The sequence below is a fragment of the Scyliorhinus torazame genome, chromosome 4 (genome assembly GCF_047496885.1).
Source record: "Scyliorhinus torazame isolate Kashiwa2021f chromosome 4, sScyTor2.1, whole genome shotgun sequence".
Taxonomy (NCBI): Eukaryota; Metazoa; Chordata; class Chondrichthyes; order Carcharhiniformes; family Scyliorhinidae; genus Scyliorhinus; species Scyliorhinus torazame.
Genome location: NC_092710.1, coordinates 260623416 through 260645732, shown reverse-complemented (window position 1 = coordinate 260645732; position 22317 = coordinate 260623416). Strand labels below are relative to the sequence as shown.

Below are 22317 nucleotides of genomic sequence, written 5' to 3'. Positions count from 1 at the left end.
CTGCAGCAAGGAGTGAAGATCGGGCAGCGCATCATCAGCCGTGTTGGGGTCTTGAGGCCCCATCCAAGATGGCGCCGTCCATCGATCGCACATGGAGTCCGGGGACTCCGAAGATGGCGGCGGGGAGGAACAAAATGGCGGCGGGGAGGGACAAAATGGCGGCGCACTCTGCTCCCGCGAGGCGGAGGCCAGCTGCAACAAAGGGTTTTGGTCAGGCAGCGCGTAGCCAGCCGTGCTGGGCGCTTGAGGCCCCATCCAAGATGGCGCCGGCCATGGATCGCACGTGGAGTCCGGGGACTCCGAAGATGGTGGTGGGGAGGAGCAAACTGGCGGCACACGCTGCTCCAGCGTAGCGGAGGCCAGCTGCAGCAAGGGGTTTCGGTCCAGCAGCGCGTAGCCAGCCGTGCTGGGGGCTTGAGGCCCCATCCAAGATGGCGCCGGCCATGGATCACACGTGGAGTCCGGGGACTCCGGAGATGGCGGCGGGGAGGAGCAAACTGGCTGCGCATGCTGCTCCAGTGTGGCGGAGGCCAGCTGCAGCAAGAGGTTTTGGTCCGGCAGCACGTAGCCAGCCGTGCTGGGGGCTTGAGGCCCCATCCAAGATGGCGCCGGCCAGGGATCTCCCATGGAGTTCGGGGACGGAGACCCCGACGATTGGACTGGCGAGGGACAAAATGGCTGCGCGCACTCCTCCAGCATGGTTGCCGGGGGGAAGAATGGCCGTGGCTGCGATGCTGCCTGGCGGGGCAAAGGCTGCGGTGCGCGTTGGGCCGGCAGGGCTGGGAAAAGGGAGTGCGGCGGTGGGCCTTGGACAGTCGGGACTTGGTAAAACGGTTGTGGTTGCACAGCGGGCGGCTGGAAGAACGGTTGAGGGAAGTCATTGGATACTGCGTTCACCGCGCGGGCGAGGCAGACCGCGCATAGTGGCCTTTCTTGCCGCACCCTTTGCAGGTGACGGTGCGGGCCGGGCAGCGCGCGCGCGGGTGATTTGCCTGGCCGCAGAAGAAGCAGCGTTGGCCAGCGGCGGTAGCGGGGCGCCTTGCCGCACAGGCCTGTGGAGTTAGCCGGTAAGTCTGGAGGTTAAGCGGGTAAGTCTGGGGGGCTGCCGCGGCGGGGTGCCACGCAGCCCAGGGGGGGCGCGCTGCGCACGGGGGCGAAAGCAAGGGCGTTTTTGTACGCCACGTCCATGTACCCTGTCAGGGCCCGGGCCTCGGTGAGGCCCAGCGTGCCCATTTCGAGTATCCTTCGGCGAATGTCGGGGGAGATCATACCTGCCACAAAAGCGTCTCGAATTAAAAGTTCGGAGTGCTCGTTCGCCGTCACTGCTGGGCAGCAGCAGTTTTGGCCCAGCACAATCAGTGCCCAGTAGAAATCTTCTAGCGTCTCATCTGGGCTCTGCCGTCTCGTTGCCAGCAGGTGACGGGCGTAGACCTGATTAAGTGGACGAATGTAGTGTCCTTCCAGCAGTTCCATGGCTTTATCATAGTTCGCCGCCCCTTTGATCTGGGGTAGATCGCTGGGCTGACCCACGAGCATAGGAGGTGTATTTTCTGCCTTTCTGTGGGGGTGTCGGCAGCCGTATCGAGGTAGCTCTAGAAGCATGCCAGCCAATGCTTAAAAGTCGCGGCAGAGTTTTCTGTGTGAGGGCTGAGCTGAAGGCACGCCAGCTTGATGCGGAGACCCATCCTTCAAAGTACTTATCTGATTAAATTGATACACAATCTTGAGTCCACGTGGAGTCCTATTGATTCAGCTTTAATCAGATAGAACTGTACCGAGCAGCGAAGCTACAGAAGTGAAGGCTGCTGGGACGGCATTGGTTCTTATACCCTGCCTCTCAGGGCGGGACTATGTACATTGCCCAATGGTAGACCCCGTGGTCTAGCCAATGGTCATTCCTCTCTCTGGTACCGCAATACCTGGTATTACCACAAGTATTTGACTTATTCAATTACAGTAAATCAATGACCCTGATAATATATTGTGGGTCACCTATTATAACACCACTGTTGTTATAAATCAGCATGGGGGTAAATTTTCACCTCCATTGCCTGGATCCCGTGGATCACCTGCCTAGTTTCATGCCATTGGACTAATGAAATTACAGCTGGTTCCAAATCAAGCGGGCAATCCGCCTGCTGCCTCACGCCGCCGAAGACCTGGTTTCGATCCCGGGTGTGGAGTTTGCATATTCTCCCCGTGTCTCACCCCCACAACCCAAATGTGCAGGGTAGGTAGATTGGCCACGCTAAATTGCCCCTTAATTGGGAAAGAAATTGGGGGAAAAGGTGGCCGATCCACACCGACGCATTACTGCCAAAAAGATGAAGGTGAAAATTACCCTGCATATATCTGAGTCAATTTCCACAACAACATGACTCACCCACTATTAATATAAAACAACATTCCACTGAATGAGCTATGGTTATCTGTTCTGTTATCTAAAGCTTGTGTCAAATGGGTTTTCCTGGGGTCAAATGAAACTCATTCCTTAGTTTTCTTTTTCCCAGTTATGAACTACGCAAGGAAAACTGAACACATTGTGGCATATTTATTTCAGAACCAACTTGTGAAGAACAATTTTCACAGAATGCAATATATTTTTCCAGGTGCAAATGTCACATAGGTGTGTTTCGTGGATGCCAAGTCTCTCAGTCAGGAGAGAATCTGAAACTGCATTTCTGGTACGTTACCAGCTAAATGGCCATTGCAGGTGGCTTAGCAAGGAAGAAGCCTGCCTTCTTTACCTTCCCAATCACTGAAGGTGCAAGGCATGGAAACAGAAAATAAAGGATGAGAACTGATTAGAACGGGCTGAAAAGCCTCAAAACTGGAATGAAAAAGTTCATGGAATAATGCATTTTGAAGTGAAAATAATCTAGTTAGCACTTTACGAAGTCTTACAACACCAGGTTAAAGTCCAACAGGTTTGTTTCGATGTCACTAGCTTTCGGAGCGCTGCTCCTTCCTCAGGTGAATGAAGAGGTATGTTCCTGAAACACATATATAGACAGATTCAAAGATGCCAAACAATTGTCTGCTTTCTTGCATCTTTGTAGAAACTTAATGTCAGTGTCTATATGCGCGATCTTCCTGGATCATTCACCTGAGGAAGGAGCAGCGCTCCGAAAGCTAGTGACATCGAAACAAACCTGTTGGACTTTAACCTGGTGTTGTAAGACTTCGTACTGTGCTCACCCCAGTCCAACGCCGGCATCTCCACATCATAGTTAGCACTTGAATCGATTACTTTCAAAATAATAATAATAATAACCTTTTATTGTCACAAGTAGGCTCACATTAACACTGCAATGAAGTTACTTGATAAATATTCTCAAGTTACAAATAAAATGAGCTACCCCCCTCTCTCGCTCGGGGATGCTTCCTTTGGGTGCACAAACAAAATACTGCGGATGCTGGCTATCTGGAATGAAAACAGACAACACTGGGAACACTCGGCAGGTGGGACAGCATCTGTGGAGGGAACAGTACAGACTCTCAGGTCTGTGACCTGCTGTGTTCTGACGAAAAGTCACAAGAACTGAAATGTCTCTGGGTCATCGCGGATCTGGCAGGGGGGAAAAGGATATTTGGCAAGTAGCTGACGAAAAACAAAAAGTCTGTCGAGTGAACAATTCCAAGTGATTTTTAAAATATGAAATGGAGACAGCTGAGAAATAATATATGTGTTTGTGTGGGTGTTAAAAAGGCCAGGGTGGGAAGCTGAGAAACCCTGATTATTTTTTTTAAAGTATCATTCTACTTGAGGGGAGACAAACAAACAGGACGGGTGGTGGAGGCTTTAAGGTCACCGCTGGGAGAAAGGGGGACATGAGGCTCTCGGCAGCGCCCCCATCCATGGTGCAGCCCGCTGGCTGAGCGTCACTCGCTCCTCCCCCAGTGAGCAGAGGAGCTGCTGCTGCTGCTTCTCCTCCCCTGTCCATCCACACCTATCTCACATGGTGTGTCTGTGTGTGTGTTGTCCTGTTCTCCCAGAGCAGGGCTTCCTTATTTCAGTGTCCCCACCCCCCTGCTCGCTCTGTCTATCTCCTGACAGAAAAGGGAAGCTTCAAACAGTGAGAGAGGAGAGAAAATAGAAGCAACTGGCGGAGACTGTGTTTTGCTGGAGTCACTCGGGGTGCCTGCTATTTGTGTTGAATTATTTGGGGAGGTGTGTATGTGTGTGTGAGAGCTCTGCGATCCTGGATGCCGCTGCTGGATTCTGCAGCGCCAATCTTCATGAGCAATCCGCACCAATTACAGATTCCAAGGCATTCCAGGGTCACCAGTCTGCCACTATGGTTAAATGTCTTGTTTAATGGTTGAGGTACGTATTGTGGAAACTTCAAGGTGAGGAATGGGCGACTAAATATGTCTTTGTTTGGGAGGGGTTGTTGTATCTGTCTATTTTTTTGTGGGGGGGGGGGTGAGGGGTGTTGTATCTGCCTGGACTTGGGGGAGTGGGGGTAGGGATGTTGTATCTGCCTGGGTTTGGGGGGTGCGGATGTTGTATCTGTCTGGGTTTTGGGGAGTGAAGGTGATGTATCTGCCTGGGTTTGGGGAGTGGGGTTGATGTATCTGCCTGGGTTTGGGGAGTGGGGTTGATGTATCTGCCTGGGTTTGGGGGGTGGGGTGGGGTGTTGTATCTGCCTGGGTTTAGGGGGGTGGGGGTGTTTTATCTGCCTGGGTTTGGGGGGTGAGGTGTTGTATCTGCCTGGGTTTGGGTGGTGGGGGTATTGTATCTGCCTGTGTTTGGGGAGTGGGGTGGAGGTGTTTTATCTGCCTGGGATTGTGGGTGGGGTGTTGTATCTGCGTGGGTTTGGGGGGGGGGGGGTTGTATCTGCCTGGGTTTGGGGGGGGGTTGTACCTGCCTGGGTTTGGGGAGTGGGGTTGATGTATCTGCCTGGGTTTGGGGAGTGGGGTTGATTTATCTGCCTGGGTTTGGGGAGTGGGGTTGATTTATCTGCCTGGGTTTGGGGGGTGGGGTGTTGTATCTGCCTGGGTTTAGGGGGGTGGGGGTGTTTATCTCCCTGGGTTTGGGGGAGTGGGGGTGTTGTATCTGCCTGGGTTTGGGGGAGTGGGGGTGTTGTATCTGCCTGGGTTTGGGGATTGGGGTCTTTTATCTGCCTGGGTTTGTGGGTGGGGTGTTGTATCTGCGTGGGTTTTGGGGGGGTTGTATCTGCCAGGGTTTGGGGGGGGGGGGGTTGTACCTGCCTGAGTTTGGGGGAGTGGGGGTGTTGTGTCTGCCTGGGTTTGGGGGACTGGGGGTGTTGTGTCTGCCTGGGTTTGGGGGACTGGGGGTGTTGTGTCTGCCTGGGTTTGGGGGGTGGGGTGTTGTATCTGCCTGAGTTTGGGGGAGTGGGGGTGTTGTGTCTGCCTGGGTTTGGGGGACTGGGGGTGTTGTGTCTGCCTGGGTTTGGGGGACTGGGGGTGTTGTGTCTGCCTGGGTTTGGGGGACTGGGGGTGTTGTGTCTGCCTGGGTTTGGGGGGGGGGGTGTTGTATCTGCCTGAGTTTGGGGGAGTGGGGGTGTTGTGTCTGCCTGGGTTTGGGGGACTGGGGGTGTTGTGTCTGCCTGGGTTTGGGGGACTGGGGGTGTTGTGTCTGCCTGGGTTTGGGGGACTGGGGGTGTTGTGTCTGCCTGGGTTTGCGGGACTGGGGGTGTTGTATCTGCTTGGGTTTGGGAGAGGGGGAATTTGGGGTAGTGGGGAGGGAGAGGGGAGTAGGAGGTGGAAGGGGGAATGAAGAGGGGAGAGGAGAGGGGGTGAGGAATGGGGGACCTAGGGGGGAGGAGGTAGTGGGGAGGGGGCGGAGGGAGGGGAGGGGGTGAGTAATGGGGGGCTGGGGAGGGAGTGGGTAGTGGGGGGTGGGGGGGGTAGATGGAGCTATATCTTGCGGGGACTTTTTGAAGTGATGTGTGAATAGGTTGCTGTTGAAATTTGTGGATCCGCCAGGTTTCCAGGGAACGCATCTGCCCGCTAACAAGATCAACAGATGACTGTAAATGCACGAACACTGCATATAGGAGTGACCTGACCCAGCCAGTGCTGCTGGAGCTTTGCCTTGGCGCCAGTAGTTTTTAAAGTCACGACTGTGCTTGGCTATTGGCCCAGCCGCCAACAGGAACCGTCTCCCTCTTTGATTTTCTCCTCCGCACCACTCTGCGAAATTTTTCGCGTGTTTCGGTTGTTCTGTTAATGCGCTGGGTACTGAAGTGAAGGTTTATTCAGGGTTGTGTGGTTTAATGTTTGTTTACTCTCTCATGCAAAAAAAAAATACAACAGGGTGCGTAACTGTGATTCATGCTAAAATTGATGCGGTTTTTTTTATTTGCTAACTTCTGGAATGCATTTTGTGGATTGTGATGCACCAACCGGAGTTTATTTTACAAGAGGGTGAATTAGAACATTTTGAGCAATGCCATCAATATAACGAGGTGTCTGTGCGACAGGGTACAGTTACGAATGTTTAGAAATTACTCTAGAGTTAAAGGCTCCCAACTTTTCTCTGTGTGGAGGTGACCAATATCAGTGGGTCTCCTGGACGATGCACAGCTAAGGGTGCGTTTATCCTGTCGCTATTGAAGTGGGACCACAGCATGGGTCCCCCGGCAGGCCGTACATGGACCTGACTCGTTCTAATACTGTCCGACAGAGAGCTCCGGATAGACTGGTTTTGTTCGTATATGGAGAGTGCCCGCACTTTTTAGGCATTTAATAAACTCAGTAAATTTATAATTTGTTAGGGTCCTAGGCCGGCCCGATGGTAGTGGGTTATCGTTGATATTTGCTTACAAAGTCAGTTGCTTTTAAACTCCGTGCTTGCGCTGTACTGTAAGCTCTGGTTTATGCGGGTCTCTAACCAGGTGGTGTGAGACTGACTTGTCTGTGCTCTCACACTAGGTCTTCCACAGTGAGATAGCAACCTAACCCTAGGGTTGGAGTGTCACCTTTGAACTGATCCAGTGGTCCACACATCTCTGCGCTGTTTGGCGGAGTTACATTTTGTGCGCATATAATGTTATTGATATTCGGTATAATTTATTTTTTAAAATGTCTGACCATCTATGTCAACATTTGGTAGAGGTGGTACATTATAGATGAAAGGGAAGCAAAATTCATAACGTATTTGGTACGGAGTGGCATTGCTGCACAGGCTAATGGAATGCGAATTTACTGCCTTCTCACTGACCAATTTCGACCTTCCGTGGGAAGGTGTCAAATGTGGGCCAAACACAACACCAAGGAGATCTAGGAACAATAGGATAGTTGTCCATGGGCTAATCTTTTGCATTTCCCGGGCCAACTCAGAGTGCAATTGATAGAGACCTGCTGAGCACAAACAGTCTGACTAGTCTCAATGGTTGGTGAATGGCACGGGGTTTAGGGAAAGACAGAAGAACGTAAAAACATCAAAAATCTGTTTGCATCATGTGTTTGTGATAGAATGGACTTAAATCCCAGTCCGCTAATGTCCATTCAATATTCTACCATCTCATAGAGCAATTGATCTTTTGGAAAGTCTTTTTAGCTTGTTCTTGCAGCACTTGTGGGTTGTGTATCTTTCAAGAACTGTTTCAAAAATCAATGTTTTTACACCCACCTTTTTGCATATTTTGTAACCTTTGCCTATCATGGCAACACTTCAGAATTGCAACCTTAATCGGGGCTGGTTTAGCACAGGGCTAAAAAGCTGGCTTTTAAAGCAGACCAGGGCAGGCCAGCAGTGTGGTTCAATTCCCGTACCAGCCTCCCCGAACAGGTGCCGGAATGTGGTGACTAGGGGCTTTTCACAGTAACTTCATTTGAAGCCTACTTGTGACAATAAGCGATTTTCTTTTCATTTCATCAGGGTGCAGTTTATTTAAATTGCCTTTATCTTCTTCCTATAGTTATTCCAAACATATTAGTTGCATAAAATAAGGTGTGAGGTGGCTGTGTTTCGTCACTTACTCAATTAGATAATTCACCATTAAACAGTTAAAGAATTGTTTAGCTGTCCCTGTTGATAGTATTGAGACACGGCTGTAAAAATGAATATTAATTATTGCTGACAAACTCTGGAGGTGAAGATAACTGTGAAGTTGCTGTCAGAATTACCTTTTCTTATGTTACTTAAGAGCCAATGTCCCATCATAATTCATTACGCCAGAAGAAGGTAGAAAATTCTGAATTCTGGGGGAAACCAGTCATATTAATAACAAACCAGTCAGTCTCGAACTGTTTGCTGTTGATTATGGAGAACTGCTAAGGGAATGGCTATGTAGTGCTTATGTTACTGAACTAGTAATCCAACGTCTTAGACTAATAATAAATATTGTGAATTCAGTTTCCACCCTGGCGGTTTGAGAATTCCAAATATTTTTTTTAAAAAAGGAACTAATAAAGCAGGCATCAATAAAAGTGGCCATGGAGCTTTTGGTGTGTTGTAAATGCTCAGCTAATTCACTAATGTCCTTTTAGGAGAGAAACCTACAGTCTTTCCTCAGCCTGTATGGTTGACTCTTAATTGACCTCGGAGATGGCCGAACATTACTTAAGGTTGGGCAACAAATGTTTGGTTCTGTTAGAGACATCTCCAAAAAATGAATAAGACGTTAATATATTTTGGTGTCCAATGTCAGCCCATCCAGCTTAATTATATTTAAGTTGAGTTAGAGTAAAATACCTTAAATAATTTTTCAGTGGTATGCTACAATTCCAAATTCAGATCACCTCCTCTTGCACCAGTGTGATTTATTTTATAATTTCCCACACTTCCCATCTCTGTGACCTCTGAGTGGAAATGCCAATTTGTGTTGAATTATGTGTAATTCTGTTCTATGCGTCTGAACCCAGTGGGAGTTGGACCAAGGCTGAACAAATTCATTTCACGTTGGTCCTCCAAGAGTCATTACAGAGGCAGCCCTTTTTCTCGATAGTCTGGACAGAATGTGAATCCACTCCTTTGAATCAAGGATCCATCTGCCACCAGTTCCTTTATGGAATTCAGTGTTGATATGATTTGGTTTTAAAATTTCCAAGGCAAAAACCAAAGCTGTGGGAGAGGTCTTTCCTATACTAGCTATCTGCCAATTTCCAGGTTGAAGTATTTTGTTTAATTTTCCCTGAATATGTGAACAATCAGTTTTTAAATGTCACAGAGTTTGACATGTAAATTTTGCGACCAATAAGTTCAATAGCCACAACTGTGGAATAAACTAAATAATCTGTCACAACATTAATTTTGCTATTCTGGTTACATTATTTTTCAAAAAGATCAAATTCCTATTCTGCCACAAATGGATTTCTGCAATGCATTCAGATATTTTTTCAGATTACAGTTTGAAAAGACTAGAAAGCTTGTGTATATATAAAAGGAAGCTACAGCTAGTTCCTTTCCCTCCCCCTTCAAATGCGTACTTCCTGACATCATGACGCACTGTTTTGGCAACTGCCTTGCAGTCCAAAAATGTATTGGGACACACACAAAACACATATTTGACACAGTGGTGTTATTCTTTGTACCTGTATGTAGTCAAGCAAGATTTTGTTGGTCAGAAATTTGCACGTTATCCTTTGTTAACTGGGTATATACCATTCACATCTAAGTTGGTTTCTACTAACTAATCAATTAAATATTTCAGCCTAACACAAACATCTTCAAATCATCAGATTGTTTTTCACTGTAATTGGTCTTTCTCCAATGTAGCTGATTGTCAGTAAAGTTGGCCTGGGCCAATAATAAACAAAACCTATGCTCGGGGCATTCAGAGTGAGAAACCTTAGGAATTACACAATGCAAGGGCCACAGCATGTGGTTGTTGGCACAGTAACAAGAGTGTACGTATTCACATGATTCTTTTCCCCAAACGGGACAGTGCAAAGGCATGGCTGATTTAATGTTTGTGTGCACAAAAAGCACTTCAGATTTGACACAATAACGTGGCTATTTAGTGGAAACAAATTCAGATTTTGTTATAACTCTTAATAATAATTTTTATTAGTGTCACAAGTAGGCTTACGTTAACATTGCAATGAAGGTACTGTGAAAATCCCGTAGTTGCCACATTCCGGCGCCTGTTCGGGTACACTGAGGGAGAATTCAGAATGTACATTTCACCTAAGAAGCACGTCTTTTGGGACTTGTGGGAGGAAACCGGAGCACACAGAGGAAACCCACGCAGACACGGGGAGAACGCGTAGACTCAGCACAGACAGTGACCTAAGCTGGGAATCGAACCCGGGTCCCTGGCACCATAAAGCAACAGCGCTAACCACTGTGTTATCGTGCCGCAGTAAATAATAAAGGCAGATCAAAAGAAAACTTGATATAATTGTACATAGCAGGGTTTTGCAAGTATAAAAATAGAGCTTGTACTATCTGCACTGAAAAATAAGCACATTTATTAGTTCTCACCATGGTAAAGAGCTGATCAATGAACCAACATTAAGAGACAGACCATGGGAATATAGTTTTAAAATGTCAGTATACTTACATGCCAATGAATTGTTCTATAAATAATAGTTTTACGAAAAGAAGTGCTTCTTATACAGTTACTTTGTTTTTAAAATTAATTATTTCATAGGATTATAATTGTCTATGTAAATTTTAACAAAATAGCAATAAATATGAATATGTCTGTTGTCCCTCTAGCAGTCTCCTAAACCGTTGAACTGCTCATTGCTCTACCCTATTTCCCATTTACTGTCTACATTATTGAAAGTTAAACAGAGCCACTGACTGCCAAAATAATCTCAGGCTATTCATTGGGTGATGAATTCCTTGAAAGCCAAGGATCAGACAATAAAAAGCACAAGTGAAAATGGTTCTCAAAAGTGACAGACCTTAAAGGATGATGCAAAGTTATTATGTCCAGAGGAAAGGACAATAGGTAACCCATTGGCAGCCATTGTGTGATCACACAAAACCATACATTAGATCATATGGTGAAAACTTTGTTTTTAAAATGAACAGCTAAAGAAAAAAAACACTGGAATGATGTTCTATAGGTCTGTGTTGCAGATGTTCAGATATTGTGTTCTATTCGCACATTCTGATCTAACCACAAAGCATGCTGTAATATTTATGGGGAGATGGTGGTGTGGTAGTAATATCACTGAATTAGTAGTCCCAGGATAATGCTCTGGGGACAGGGTTCAAATCCCACCACGGCAACTGGTGGAATTTAAATTCAGTGACTAAATCTGGAATACAGGGCCACAGTAATGATGACCATGATAACTAACACTGGTTGTTATAAAAGCCCACAAAAAGTATTTCCTTAATGTTTAACTGCCTTCCATCGACCAACACAAAAACAATTGTCTTTCTTCCACTTGAGCAAAGACTCATTTCCTCACAATGTTACAGCATTGTATGCACCTGTTAAAATATATATTGGTGCACACACTCTTGAATACACTGGAGTAACTCCTATGTTATAAGTATTCCTGCCACTTTTTTAAAAATCTGTTTTATCAAACATGCAAATCACTTCTGTTAATTGTTCCTCAGTCTACTAATTTACAAGGGAACTATGTATCATTCTTTATGACTTAATCTGCACACATTTCTGAATATCTGCTTGCCTCAGATTCTCTTGATAATTGGAGAAACAACATTTTCGGCAATAAGTGGGATTCATTTTAGTACTGGTTTCAAGCATCTGAGATACTGGTTTAATATTTTCATAAATGTTTTTTTAGTGATAAAACAAAATGCAGAATAATGTATACCATTGAAATAGTTCAGAACAATGTGAAGCATGTGTCTTTTATTAATGGTCATTAACAAATAGAAATCAAGATTATTGTTTAGGTTTTAAACACCGTTATTCAACTACAAAGTCCAAAGAAAGGATATTGTTCTTTTGAATGAAGCAGATATCTTTCAAATGTAAAAGGGGGACTGGTTAGCTTTATGACCTTGAATGTTATTCTTTGACCCAGGAACCTGAATTTGAATGCAGTGCAACTGATAGGATCTGTATTTCCTTTCCCCATTAGCTATTTGGATCTTAAATTGGATTAATGTAATCAGAATCCTAATTGTAGGTCAATTGCATAAAATTGAATCTAACTTAGCATTAATTGAAATAAAATGAACACTTTTCCTCTGGCGTTCCAAGCTATATGTGAGTTGGGAAAAGGTTACATTGCTATTTTAGCAGTGTTCTAAGTTCAGGGTTAAAGTATATTTGTTGAGGCAGAGCAGACAGAGCTTTATCAGGCATTTGACATATGCTGTATCTGAACAGAAAGTGTTTGTTGCGGCTGGCCCCAAGTGCCAAAAATGCCAATATTTTCCTTCCACGACATCAATATTCCTGGCCTTGAGTTTAAATTTCACTAGAAATATTCATTAAACTAAATAAAATTCTAATCTTCGCAATTCATATTTGAAGTAGCCCACAGTTTCCTGGAACAGCTTGATCTGTCACTTTAAACTGTGTGGTTTTGGAGCTTGGTCTTCCAGAAGAAAGAAGAAAACATACTGCAAGATTTGCTGGAACTTTAATTTGAAAACACTGCAGCGAGCACAACGGCGATTCAGGAGCCTCAGAAGCACTGCACCTCACAGGGTTTATTCGGGTGAAACTCGATGTACCATTTCAAACAAGTCTCAAGAGGCCAGAATTGAAGGAACATCAAAATTGTTGTGGGTTGTAGGGGCTGAAGGAGACTGCAGGCAGAGGAAGGAGTAAATCATAGAATTTACAGTGCAGAAGGAGGTCATTCGGCCCATCGAGTCTGCACCGGCCCTTGGAAAGCGCACCGTAGTTAAGCACACGCCTCCACCCTATCCCAGTAACCTCACTTAACCTTTTTTTGGACACTAAAGGGCAATTTAGCATGGCCAATCCACCTAACCTGCATATCTTTGGACTGTGGGAAGAAACCGGAGCACCCGGAGGAAACCCACGCAGACACGGGGAGAACGTGCAGTCTCCGCACAGACAGTGACCCAAGCCGGGAATCGAATCTGGGACCCAGGAGCTGTGAAGTGACTGTGCTAACCACTGTGCTACCCTGCTGCCCTAGAAGGGATTTGAAAATAAGGATTAGAATTTTAAAATTGAGACGCTGCTGGACCAGTTGCCAGAATTGAGCACCGAGGTGATGTATGAATGGCTCTTGATGTGAGTAAGGATATGGGTAGCAGACATTTGGATGAGCTCAAGTTTATCTCACTGCTCCAGCATATTTGATTCCAACCACAACCATACTTGTGGCCTCTGAGTGGAACAATAAACCCTGATAGAAATTAAGCTAATTGTACTCAAACTGATTTTTTCTTGGGGCCTTTACAGCTATTTAAGACAGATGGTTTTCTTCTGATTAAGGTGCTTTGGACTAAAACCTAGGTTATAGAACAGTACAGCACAGAACAGGCCCTTCGGCCCTCGATGTTGTGCCGAGCATTGTCCGAAACCAAGATATCCCACTCCCTGTCATTCTGGTGTGCTCCATGTGCCGATCTAATAACCGCTTGAAAGTTCCTAAAGTGTCCGACTCCACTATTACAGCAGGCAGTCCATTCCACACCCTAACATCTCTCTGAGTAAAGAACCTACCTCGGACATCCCTCCTATATCTCCCACCCTGAACCTTATAGTTATGCCCCCTTATAACAGCTACATCCACCCAAGGAAATAGTCTCTGAATGTCCACTCTATCTATCCCCCTCATTATCTTATAAACCTCTATTAAGTCGCCGCTCATCCTCCTCCGCTCCAAAGAGAAAAGCCCTAGCTCCCTCATCCTTTCCTCATAAGACCTATCCTGCAAACCAGGCAGCATCCTGGTAAATCTCCTTTGCACCCTTTCCGATGCTTCCACATCCTTCCTATAATGAGGTGACCAGAACTGCACACACTACTCCAAATGTGGTCTCACCAGGGTCATGTATAGTTGCAGCATAACCCCGCGGCTCTTAAACTCAAGCCCTCTGTTAATAAACGCTAACACACTATAAGCCTTCTTCACGGCTCTATCCACTTGAGCGGCAACCTTCAGAGATCTGTGGACATGAGCCCCAAGATCTCTCTGTTCCTCCACATTCCTCAGAACCCTGCCGTTGACCCTGTAATCCGCATTCAAATTTTTTCTACCAAAATGAATCAACTCGCACTTATCAGGGTTAAACTCGATCTGCCATTTTTCGGCCCAGCTCTGCATCCTATCAATGTCTCTTTGCAGCCTACAACAGCCCTCCACCTCATCCAGTACTCCACCAGTCTTGGTGTCATCAGCAAATTTACTGGCCCACCCTTCAGCCCCTTCCTCCAAGTCATTGATAAAAATCACAAATAGCAGAGGACCCAGCACTGATCCCTGTGGTACACCGCTGGTAACTGGACTCCAGTCTGAAAATTTTCCATCCACCACCACCCTCTGTCTCCTATGTGATAGCCAGTTACTTATCCAATTGGCCAAATTTCCCTCTATCCCACACCTCCTTACTTTCTTCATGAGCCGACCATGGGGAACCTTATCAAACGCCTTACTAAAATCCATGTATACGACATCAACTGCTCTACCTTCATCGACACACTTAGTTACCTCCTCAAAGAGTTCAATCAAATTTGTGAGGCAAGACCTACCCTTCACGAATCCGTGTTGATTATCCCGGATTAAGCTGCATCTTTCCAAATGGTCATAAATCCTATCCTTGCCGGTTGCGGTGATGCCTTGCTAGCCGCACGTTTCGGCGGCTCCAGCTCCGACGGACCTTCGGGCTCTTTTAAGAGCCCCAACGGGAAATTTTGGGGCGACGCAACCCGGTGTGGGGTGAGTGAGAAGGGAGTCCCCCCCCCCAACGAAGGAGGAAAATACCGGCGGCGGCGGCTGCAGCGCGAGGAATCGTCGACCAAAGAGACAGAAAGGGAGAAGCATAAGATGGCGGCGGAGAAAGCGCAGGCGACATGGGGGCCCGAGCAGGACAAATTTTTGAAACGGTGCGTGAAGCTTCTAAAGAGGGAGGTGCTGACCCCGATGCTACAGGCAATTGAGGGGCTCAAGGAGACACAAAAGACCCAGGAGACAGAGCTCCGCGTGGTGGAGCAGAAGGTGACGGATAATGAGGACGAGATCCTGGGCCTGGCGGTCAAAACTCAGACGCACGAGGCACTTCATAAAAAGTGTACTGAAAGGATCGAGGCCCTAGAAAACGGAGCGCGAAGGAAGAACCTTCGGATACTGGGTCTCCCTGAGGGTGTGGAAGGAGTGGACTGTGGAGCTTATGCAAGTACGATGCTGAGCTCACTGATGGGTGCTGAGGCCCCTACGGGCCCCTTGGAGGTGGAGTGGGCACATCGGATCCCGGCGAGAAGACCAAAAGCGGGAGAACCACCCAGGGCGATAATCGTGCGATTTCACCGCCTTAAGGATAGAGAAGAGGTCCTGAGATGGGCTAAAAAGGTGCGGAGTAGCAGATGGGAGAATGCAGTGGTACGGGTGTACCAGGATTGGAGTGCGGAGGTGGCGAGAAGGAGGGCGAGTTTTAACCGAGCCAAGGAGGTGTTGCATAAAAAGGTGAAGTTCGGGATGCTGCAGCCGGCAAGACTATGGGTCACGTATCAGGAGAGACACCATTATTTCGAGACGGCGGAGGAAGCAAGGACCTTTATTAAAGAGGAGAAAATCGATCGGAACTGAGGGACAGATACTGCAGGAAATGTTATTGTTAATGTTATGATTGATGTTAATAGAGAAGTAAATTGGGAAGGGGGGAGACATTGGGAAATATGGGCGCCGGTGAGGGGGGAAAGACGGGACATAGATGGAGAATGAGGAAGGGGAGGGGGAGGGGAAAGGGAGCTGCGCCACAAGAGGCGGGTCAGGTAAAGGGATGTTCCCGCGCCAGAAAGAATATGGCGGGAAGACAGGCGCAAGGCGGATGGGAGTTCCCCACACGGGGGGGGGGGGGGGTGGAGGAGTGAGCAGGAGTAGCCAGGGTCAGTTGAAGTCAGCTGACTTACGAAAGTAATATGGGGGGAGCAATCACGCTAGAAAGAGATCTAGCGGGGGGAGGGGGGGGGGACAACTGGGTTGCTGCTGCGGAAATCCAAAAGGAAATGGATAAAGAGTGGGTGGACGGGGATGGTATGCGACGCTGGGGGAGCGAGTGGGAGCGCGGAGGCGGGATATGGGACTGGCCTAGAGAAGGTAATGGCTAGTCGACACGGGAGGGGGGCAGGTAGCCCCCTAGTGAGGCTGATCACGTGGAACGTGAGAGGCCTGAACGGACCGATAAAAAGGGCCCGAGTGCTCGCGCATTTGAAAGGACTAAGGGCAGACGTGGTTATGCTCCAAGAGACGCACCTAAAGGTGGCGGACCAAGTTAGGTTAAGGAAAGGTTGGGTGGGACAGGTGTTCCACTCAGGACTAGACGCAAAGAACAGAGGGGTGGCCATATTGGTGGGGAAACGGGTAGCATTTGAAGCAAAGAACATCGTAGCAGATAGCGGAGGTAGATATGTAATGGTGAGTGGCAGGCTGGAGGGAATGGAGGTCGTGTTGGTTAATGTATATGCCCCGAACTGGGACGATGCGGGATTTATGAGACGGATGCTGGGGCGTATACCGGACCTGGAGGTAGGAAACTTGATTTTAGGAGGGGACTTTAATACTGTGCTGGACCCGGGGCTAGATAGATCCAGCTCAAAGACCGGAAGAAGGCCGGCAGCGGCCAAGGTGCTTAAGGGGTTTATGGACCAAATGGGGGGAGTGGATCCATGGCGATTTCTTAGACCTAGGGCTAGGGAGTTCTCCTTCTTCTCCCATGTCCATAAAGTGTACTCCCGGATAGATTTTTTTGTTTTGGGAAGGTCGTTGATCTCTCGGGTGGAAGAAGCTGAGTATTCAGCAATAGCGGTTTCGGACCATGCCCCACATTGGGTGGACCTGGAATTAGGAGAGGAAAGGGAGCAGAGAGCACTCTGGCGATTAGATGTGGGATTGATGGCGGATGAGGGAGTGTGTGCAAGAGTGCGGGGGTGTATCGAGAGATACCTGGAGGTCAATGACGACGGCGAGGTCCCTGTGGGAGTGGTATGGGAAGCACTAAAAGCGGTGGTCAGAGGAGAGCTGATCTCCATTGGGGCCCACAAAAGGAAAACAGAGGCCAAGGAAAGGGAAAGATTACTGTGGGAGATTTTAAGGGTGGATAGGGAATTTGCAGCGACCCCGGAGGAGGGACTGTACAGGGAGAGGAGACGACTCCAGACGGAGTTTGACCTTCTGACCACCAGAAAGGCGGAGGTGCTGTGGAGGAAGGCACAGGGGAGGAGGTATGAATATGGGGAAAAGGCTAGTCGCCTGCTGGCTCATCAATTGCGAAAGAGGACAGCAGCGAGGGAGATAGGAGGAATTAGAGACGAAAAGGGAGACACGGTGCGAAGAGCAGGAAAGATAAATGAGGTGTTCAAGACGTTTTATGAGGGACTGTATAGGTCTCAACCTCCAGAGGGAGAGGAGGGGATGCGGCAGTTCCTGGATCAATTGAGGTTCCCGAGGGTGGAAGAGCAGGAGGTGGTAGGCCTGGGGGCACCGATTGGGGTGGACGAAGTTATTAAGGGACTGGGGAGCATGCAAGCAGGGAAGGCTCCGGGACCAGACGGGTTCCCGGTGGAATTTTACAGAAAATATGTGGACTTGTTGGCCCCGTTGATGGTGAGAACGTTCAATGAGGCCAGGGAAGGAGGGACTTTACCTCCGACAATGTCGGAGGCGACGATATCACTAATTTTGAAGAGGGATAAAGATCCGTTGCAGTGCGGGTCCTATAGACCCATTTCATTATTGAACGTGGACGCCAAATTGCTGGCAAAGGTACTGGCATCGAGGATAGAGGACTGTGTCCCGGGGGTGGTGCACGAAGACCAGACAGGGTTCGTAAAAGGGAGACAACTGAATGTGAACGTGTGACGACTATTAGGGGTGATGATGATGCCCCCAGTGGAGGGGGAGGCAGAGATAGTGGCGGCAATGGATGCAGAGAAGGCATTTGATAGGATGGAGTGGGAGTATTTATGGGAAGTGTTAAGGAGGTTTGGGTTCGGGAACGGGTTTATTAGCTGGGTCAAACTTCTTTATGGGGCCCCAACGGCAAGTGTAGTTACGGGTCGACAAAGATCGGAGTATTTCCGACTATATAGGGGAACAAGACAGGGATGCCCGCTGTCTCCATTGTTGTTCGCGTTGGCAATTGAACCTCTGGCCATGGCGTTGAGGGACTCCAGGAAATGGAGAGGGGTGATTAGAGGGGGAGAAGAACACCGAGTCTCGCTATACGCAGATGACCTATTGTTATACGTGTCGGACCCAGCGGGGGGGATGATAGAGGTTATGCGAATGTTGAGGGAGTTCGGGGATTTCTCGGGGTATAGGCTAAACATGGGGAAGAGTGAATTATTTGTGATACATCCAGGGGACCAGAGTAGAGAGATAGAAGGCCTGCCTCTCAGGAAAGTGGAAAGAAACTTCCGATACCTGGGGATTCAGATCGCTAGGAGCTGGGGAACCTTGCACAGACTTAATCTGACACGGCTGGTAGAACAAATGGAGGAGGACTTCAAAAGGTGGGACATGCAGCCTCTGTCGCTGGCGGGCAGGGTGCAGGCAATTAAGATGATGGTCCTCCCGAGGTTCTTATTTGTATTTCAATGTCTCCCTATACTAATCACCAAGACCTTTTTTAATAAAATAGACAGGAGCATCGCGAGCTTCGTGTGGGCAGGGAAAGTTCCGAGAGTGAGGAGGGGGTTCCTTCAGCGTAGCAGGGACAGAGGAGGATTGGCACTACCGAACTTGGGCGATTACTATTGGGCCGCCAATGTGGCAATGATATGTAAATGGATGATGGAGGGTGAGGGAGTGGCGTGGAAAAGACTGGAGAGAAAGTCCTGTAAAGGGACGAGTTTAGAGGCGCTGGTGACGGCGCCGCTACCGTTCTCACCAAAAAAGTTTACCACGAACCCGGCGGTGGCGGCAACATTGAATATCTGGGGACAGTGGAGGCGACAGAGAGGGGTGAGGGGAGCCCTGGTGGGGTCCCCAATCAGGAACAACCATAGGTTCGCCCCAGGAAGAATGGATGGAGGATTTCAGAGCTGGCACTAGTTGGGAATTAGGAGGGTGGGTGATTTATTTATAGATGGGACTTTTGCGAGCTTGGGAGCATTGGAGGAAAAGTATAAGTTGCCCCGGGGAAACTTCCTGAGATATATGCAGGTGAGGGCGTTTACTAGACAACAGGTGAGGGAATTTCCGCTGCTCCCGACACAGGGGACTCAGGACAGAGTGCTTTCAGGGGTGTGGGTCGGAGAGGGCAAGGTGTCAGAGATATATCGAGAGATGAGGGAAGAGGGGGAGGAGTCGGTGGGCGAACTAAAAGGAAAGTGGGAAGAGGAGCTAGGGGAGGAGATTGAGGAAAGTATGTGGGCTGATGCCCTAAGCAGGGTAAACTCCTCTTCCTCATGCGCCAGGCTTAGCCTGATTCAATTCAAGGTGCTACATAGAGCACACATAACGGGAGCAAGATTGAGCGGGTTCTTTGGAGTGGAGGACAAATGTGGGAGGTGCGGCGGAAGCCCGGCAAACCACGCACATATGTTTTGGGCGTGCCCGGCACTGGAGGGGTATTGGACGGGAGTGATTTCGAAGGTGGTGAAGGCCCGGGTCAAACCAGGCTGGGGGCTAGCTCTATTTGGAGTTGCGGAAGAGCCGGGAGTGCAGGAGGCGAAAGAGGCCGACGTTGTGGCCTTTGCGTCCCTAGTAGCCCAGCGTAGGATCCTACTCCTGTGGAAGGAGGCGAAACCCCCCGGACTGGAGGCCTGGGTAAACGATATGGCGGGGTTCATTAAACTGGAGCAGATAAAGTTTGCCCTGAGAGGATCAGCTCAAGGGTTCACCAGGCGGTGGCAGCCGTTTCTCGACTACCTAGGGGAACGTTAGAGGGAAGCCAGATGACCAGCAGCAGCAACCCAGGAGGGGGGGGGGGGTTAATTTAGTTTATGTCAAACGATTATGGGGTTTAGTTATTTGTGTATTGTTAAAATTTCTTCACTGTTACGTTTGCTTTGTAAGAGGGAAAAAATTGTTGTTTGGGAAAAAAATTTCAATAAAATATATTTTTTTAAAAAAATAAATAAATCCTATCCTTCAGGATCTTTTCCATTATCTTCCTGACCACCGAAATAAGACTAACTGGCCTATAATTACCAGGGTCATTCCTATTCCCTTTCTTAAACAGAGGAACAACATTCATTATGGACGTGAAGGGGCAGCTTTTTAAAAAATCAACCATTTTTAGGTATTGCTATTTTGACTGAAAATTTCTGAAAATCGACATCATGATGTCTTCAATCTCATTGTCCTTGCATTCATTGACTCTAAAAAAAAAAGGCAAAACTATGGGCTGGATTCTCCGCACCCCGACGCCGAACTCACGGCCGACGGGGCAGGGAATCCATTTACCCGCAAAGAATCGGGACCGGCGCCGGTTCCCCAATTCTGAGTCCCCAAAAAGCAACATACTCGCCACCTGGGGCCATTGCCAGAGGCCCGCTCCGCCATTCTCCATCCCCGACCGGCCAAAGTTCCAACGGCATGGATCTAATATGGTCTAGCTGGTTAAGGAAAATATCAAACTTAAGGAAAAAGCATATAACTGTGCAAACGTGAGTAGCCGGTCAAATGATTGGTAAGAATATAAGGAACAGCAAAAGAATGACTAATGGGTTAATCAGGAGAAAGAAATTCGAGTACTAGAGGAAGCCAGCTAGGAATGTTAAAACAGATAGCAAGAATGTTTACAGGTATTTAAACAAGAAAGGAGCAAGTGAAGTGAGTGTTGGTCCTCGAGAGAGTGAAAATGGGGAGATACTAATAGATATTAAGGAAATGGCAGATGAAATGAACAAATATTTTGCTTCGGTCTTCACTAGTATAGAGGATTCAAGAAACATTCCAGTAATAACTATATATTTTGAGGTAGAGGGGAGACAGGAATTGGTGAAATCACTAGAGAAGCAATTCTGAGCAAACTGATGGAGCAGTGGGGCTGACATGCCTTTGGGTCAAAATCGACTTCAACCTAGGATCTTAAAAGAGGTGGCAAATTAGATAGTAGATATGTTGGTGTTGATCTTAAGGTTGCAACAGATTGGAAAGTAGTAAATATAGCCCCTCTATTCAATGGGGGGTGAGGAGGGGAGGCAGAAAACAGGAAACCAAAGGCCAGTTAGCTTGGCATCTGTCATGTGGAAGGTGTTCAAATCGATCATTGAAGAGATTATAGCTGTGCATTTAAACAAGCTCAACATAATTGGGAAGAGTCAGCATGGTTTTATGAAAGGAAAATCATGTTGAACCAATTTACTAGAATTCTTTGAAGAAGTAACAAATGTTGTGGGTAAGGGGAACCTGAAGAAGTGCTGTAGTTAGAGTTCCAGATAAATTACCATATCAAAGGTTATTGCAACAAAAGAAAGCTCATTATGTAGGAGATAACATAGTCTAAGATTGGCTGACTGGCAGAAAACAGAGAGTATGCATAAATGGATCTTTATTTGATTGGGATCCCACAGGAGTTTGTGCTGGGTCCTCAACTTTTTACAATTGGCATCAATGCCAATGACTTAGATGAGGAGAACAAAGGCATGGTAGCTAAATTTGCAGATGACACAAAGTTAGATAAGAAAGTACGTTGTGAAGAGGACATACAGGATTTGCAGATGATTATGGATAGGTTTGAGTGAGTGGACAAAGGTCCGACAGATGGAGCATAATGTGGGAAAATGTGAAGTTTTTCATTTTGGCAGGACGAATAACAAAAACAGAGTATTACTTAAATGGAGATCAACCGCAGAATGCCACGGCACCGAGAGGTTTTGGTGTTTTTTTGCGTGAGTCACGAAAAGTTAGTATGCAGGTGCAGCGTATAATCAAGAAGGTTAATTAAATGCTCTCCTTTATTATGAGAGGAATTGAACATAAAAGAAAGGGTATTATGCTTCAGTTATAGGGCATTGGTGAGGCTGCAAATCAAACTATGTGCAGTTTTGGTTTTATTTAAAGAAGGATATAGCTGCATTGGAGGCAGTTCAGAGGAGGTTTATTAGTTTAACACCTGGAATTGGAGGGTTGTCTTGTGAGAGTAGGTTGGAACGACTGGGCTCGTTTCCACTGGAATTTAGAAGAGTAAGAGGTGACTTGATTTATATACAAGGTCCTGAACAGTATTGATAAGGGGGACGTTATTTCCTCTTGTGGGTGAGTACAGAACTAGGGTTTTTTAACATTAGGTGTCACCCTTATTGGACAGAGATGAGGCGA

At 47.5% G+C, this 22317-nt stretch overlaps 1 protein-coding gene across 3 annotated transcripts in view; it reads left to right on the top strand.

Annotated features, from left to right (window-relative positions):
* The first annotated feature begins 3905 nt into the window (after positions 1 to 3905).
* Positions 3906 to 22317, top strand: part of LOC140410904 (3',5'-cyclic-AMP phosphodiesterase 7B-like) — a 336168-nt gene continuing 317756 nt past the window's right edge. The window contains exon 1 of one of the 3 annotated variants that reach the window (XM_072499695.1): positions 3906 to 4327. In XM_072499695.1, coding sequence (XP_072355796.1) covers positions 4307 to 4327 — 21 coding nt within the window. In that variant the 5' untranslated portion in view covers positions 3906 to 4306. Of the gene's footprint in view, positions 4351 to 22317 lie in introns of all 3 variants that reach the window. The other 2 variants (XM_072499692.1, XM_072499694.1) reach the window with 2 other exon arrangements.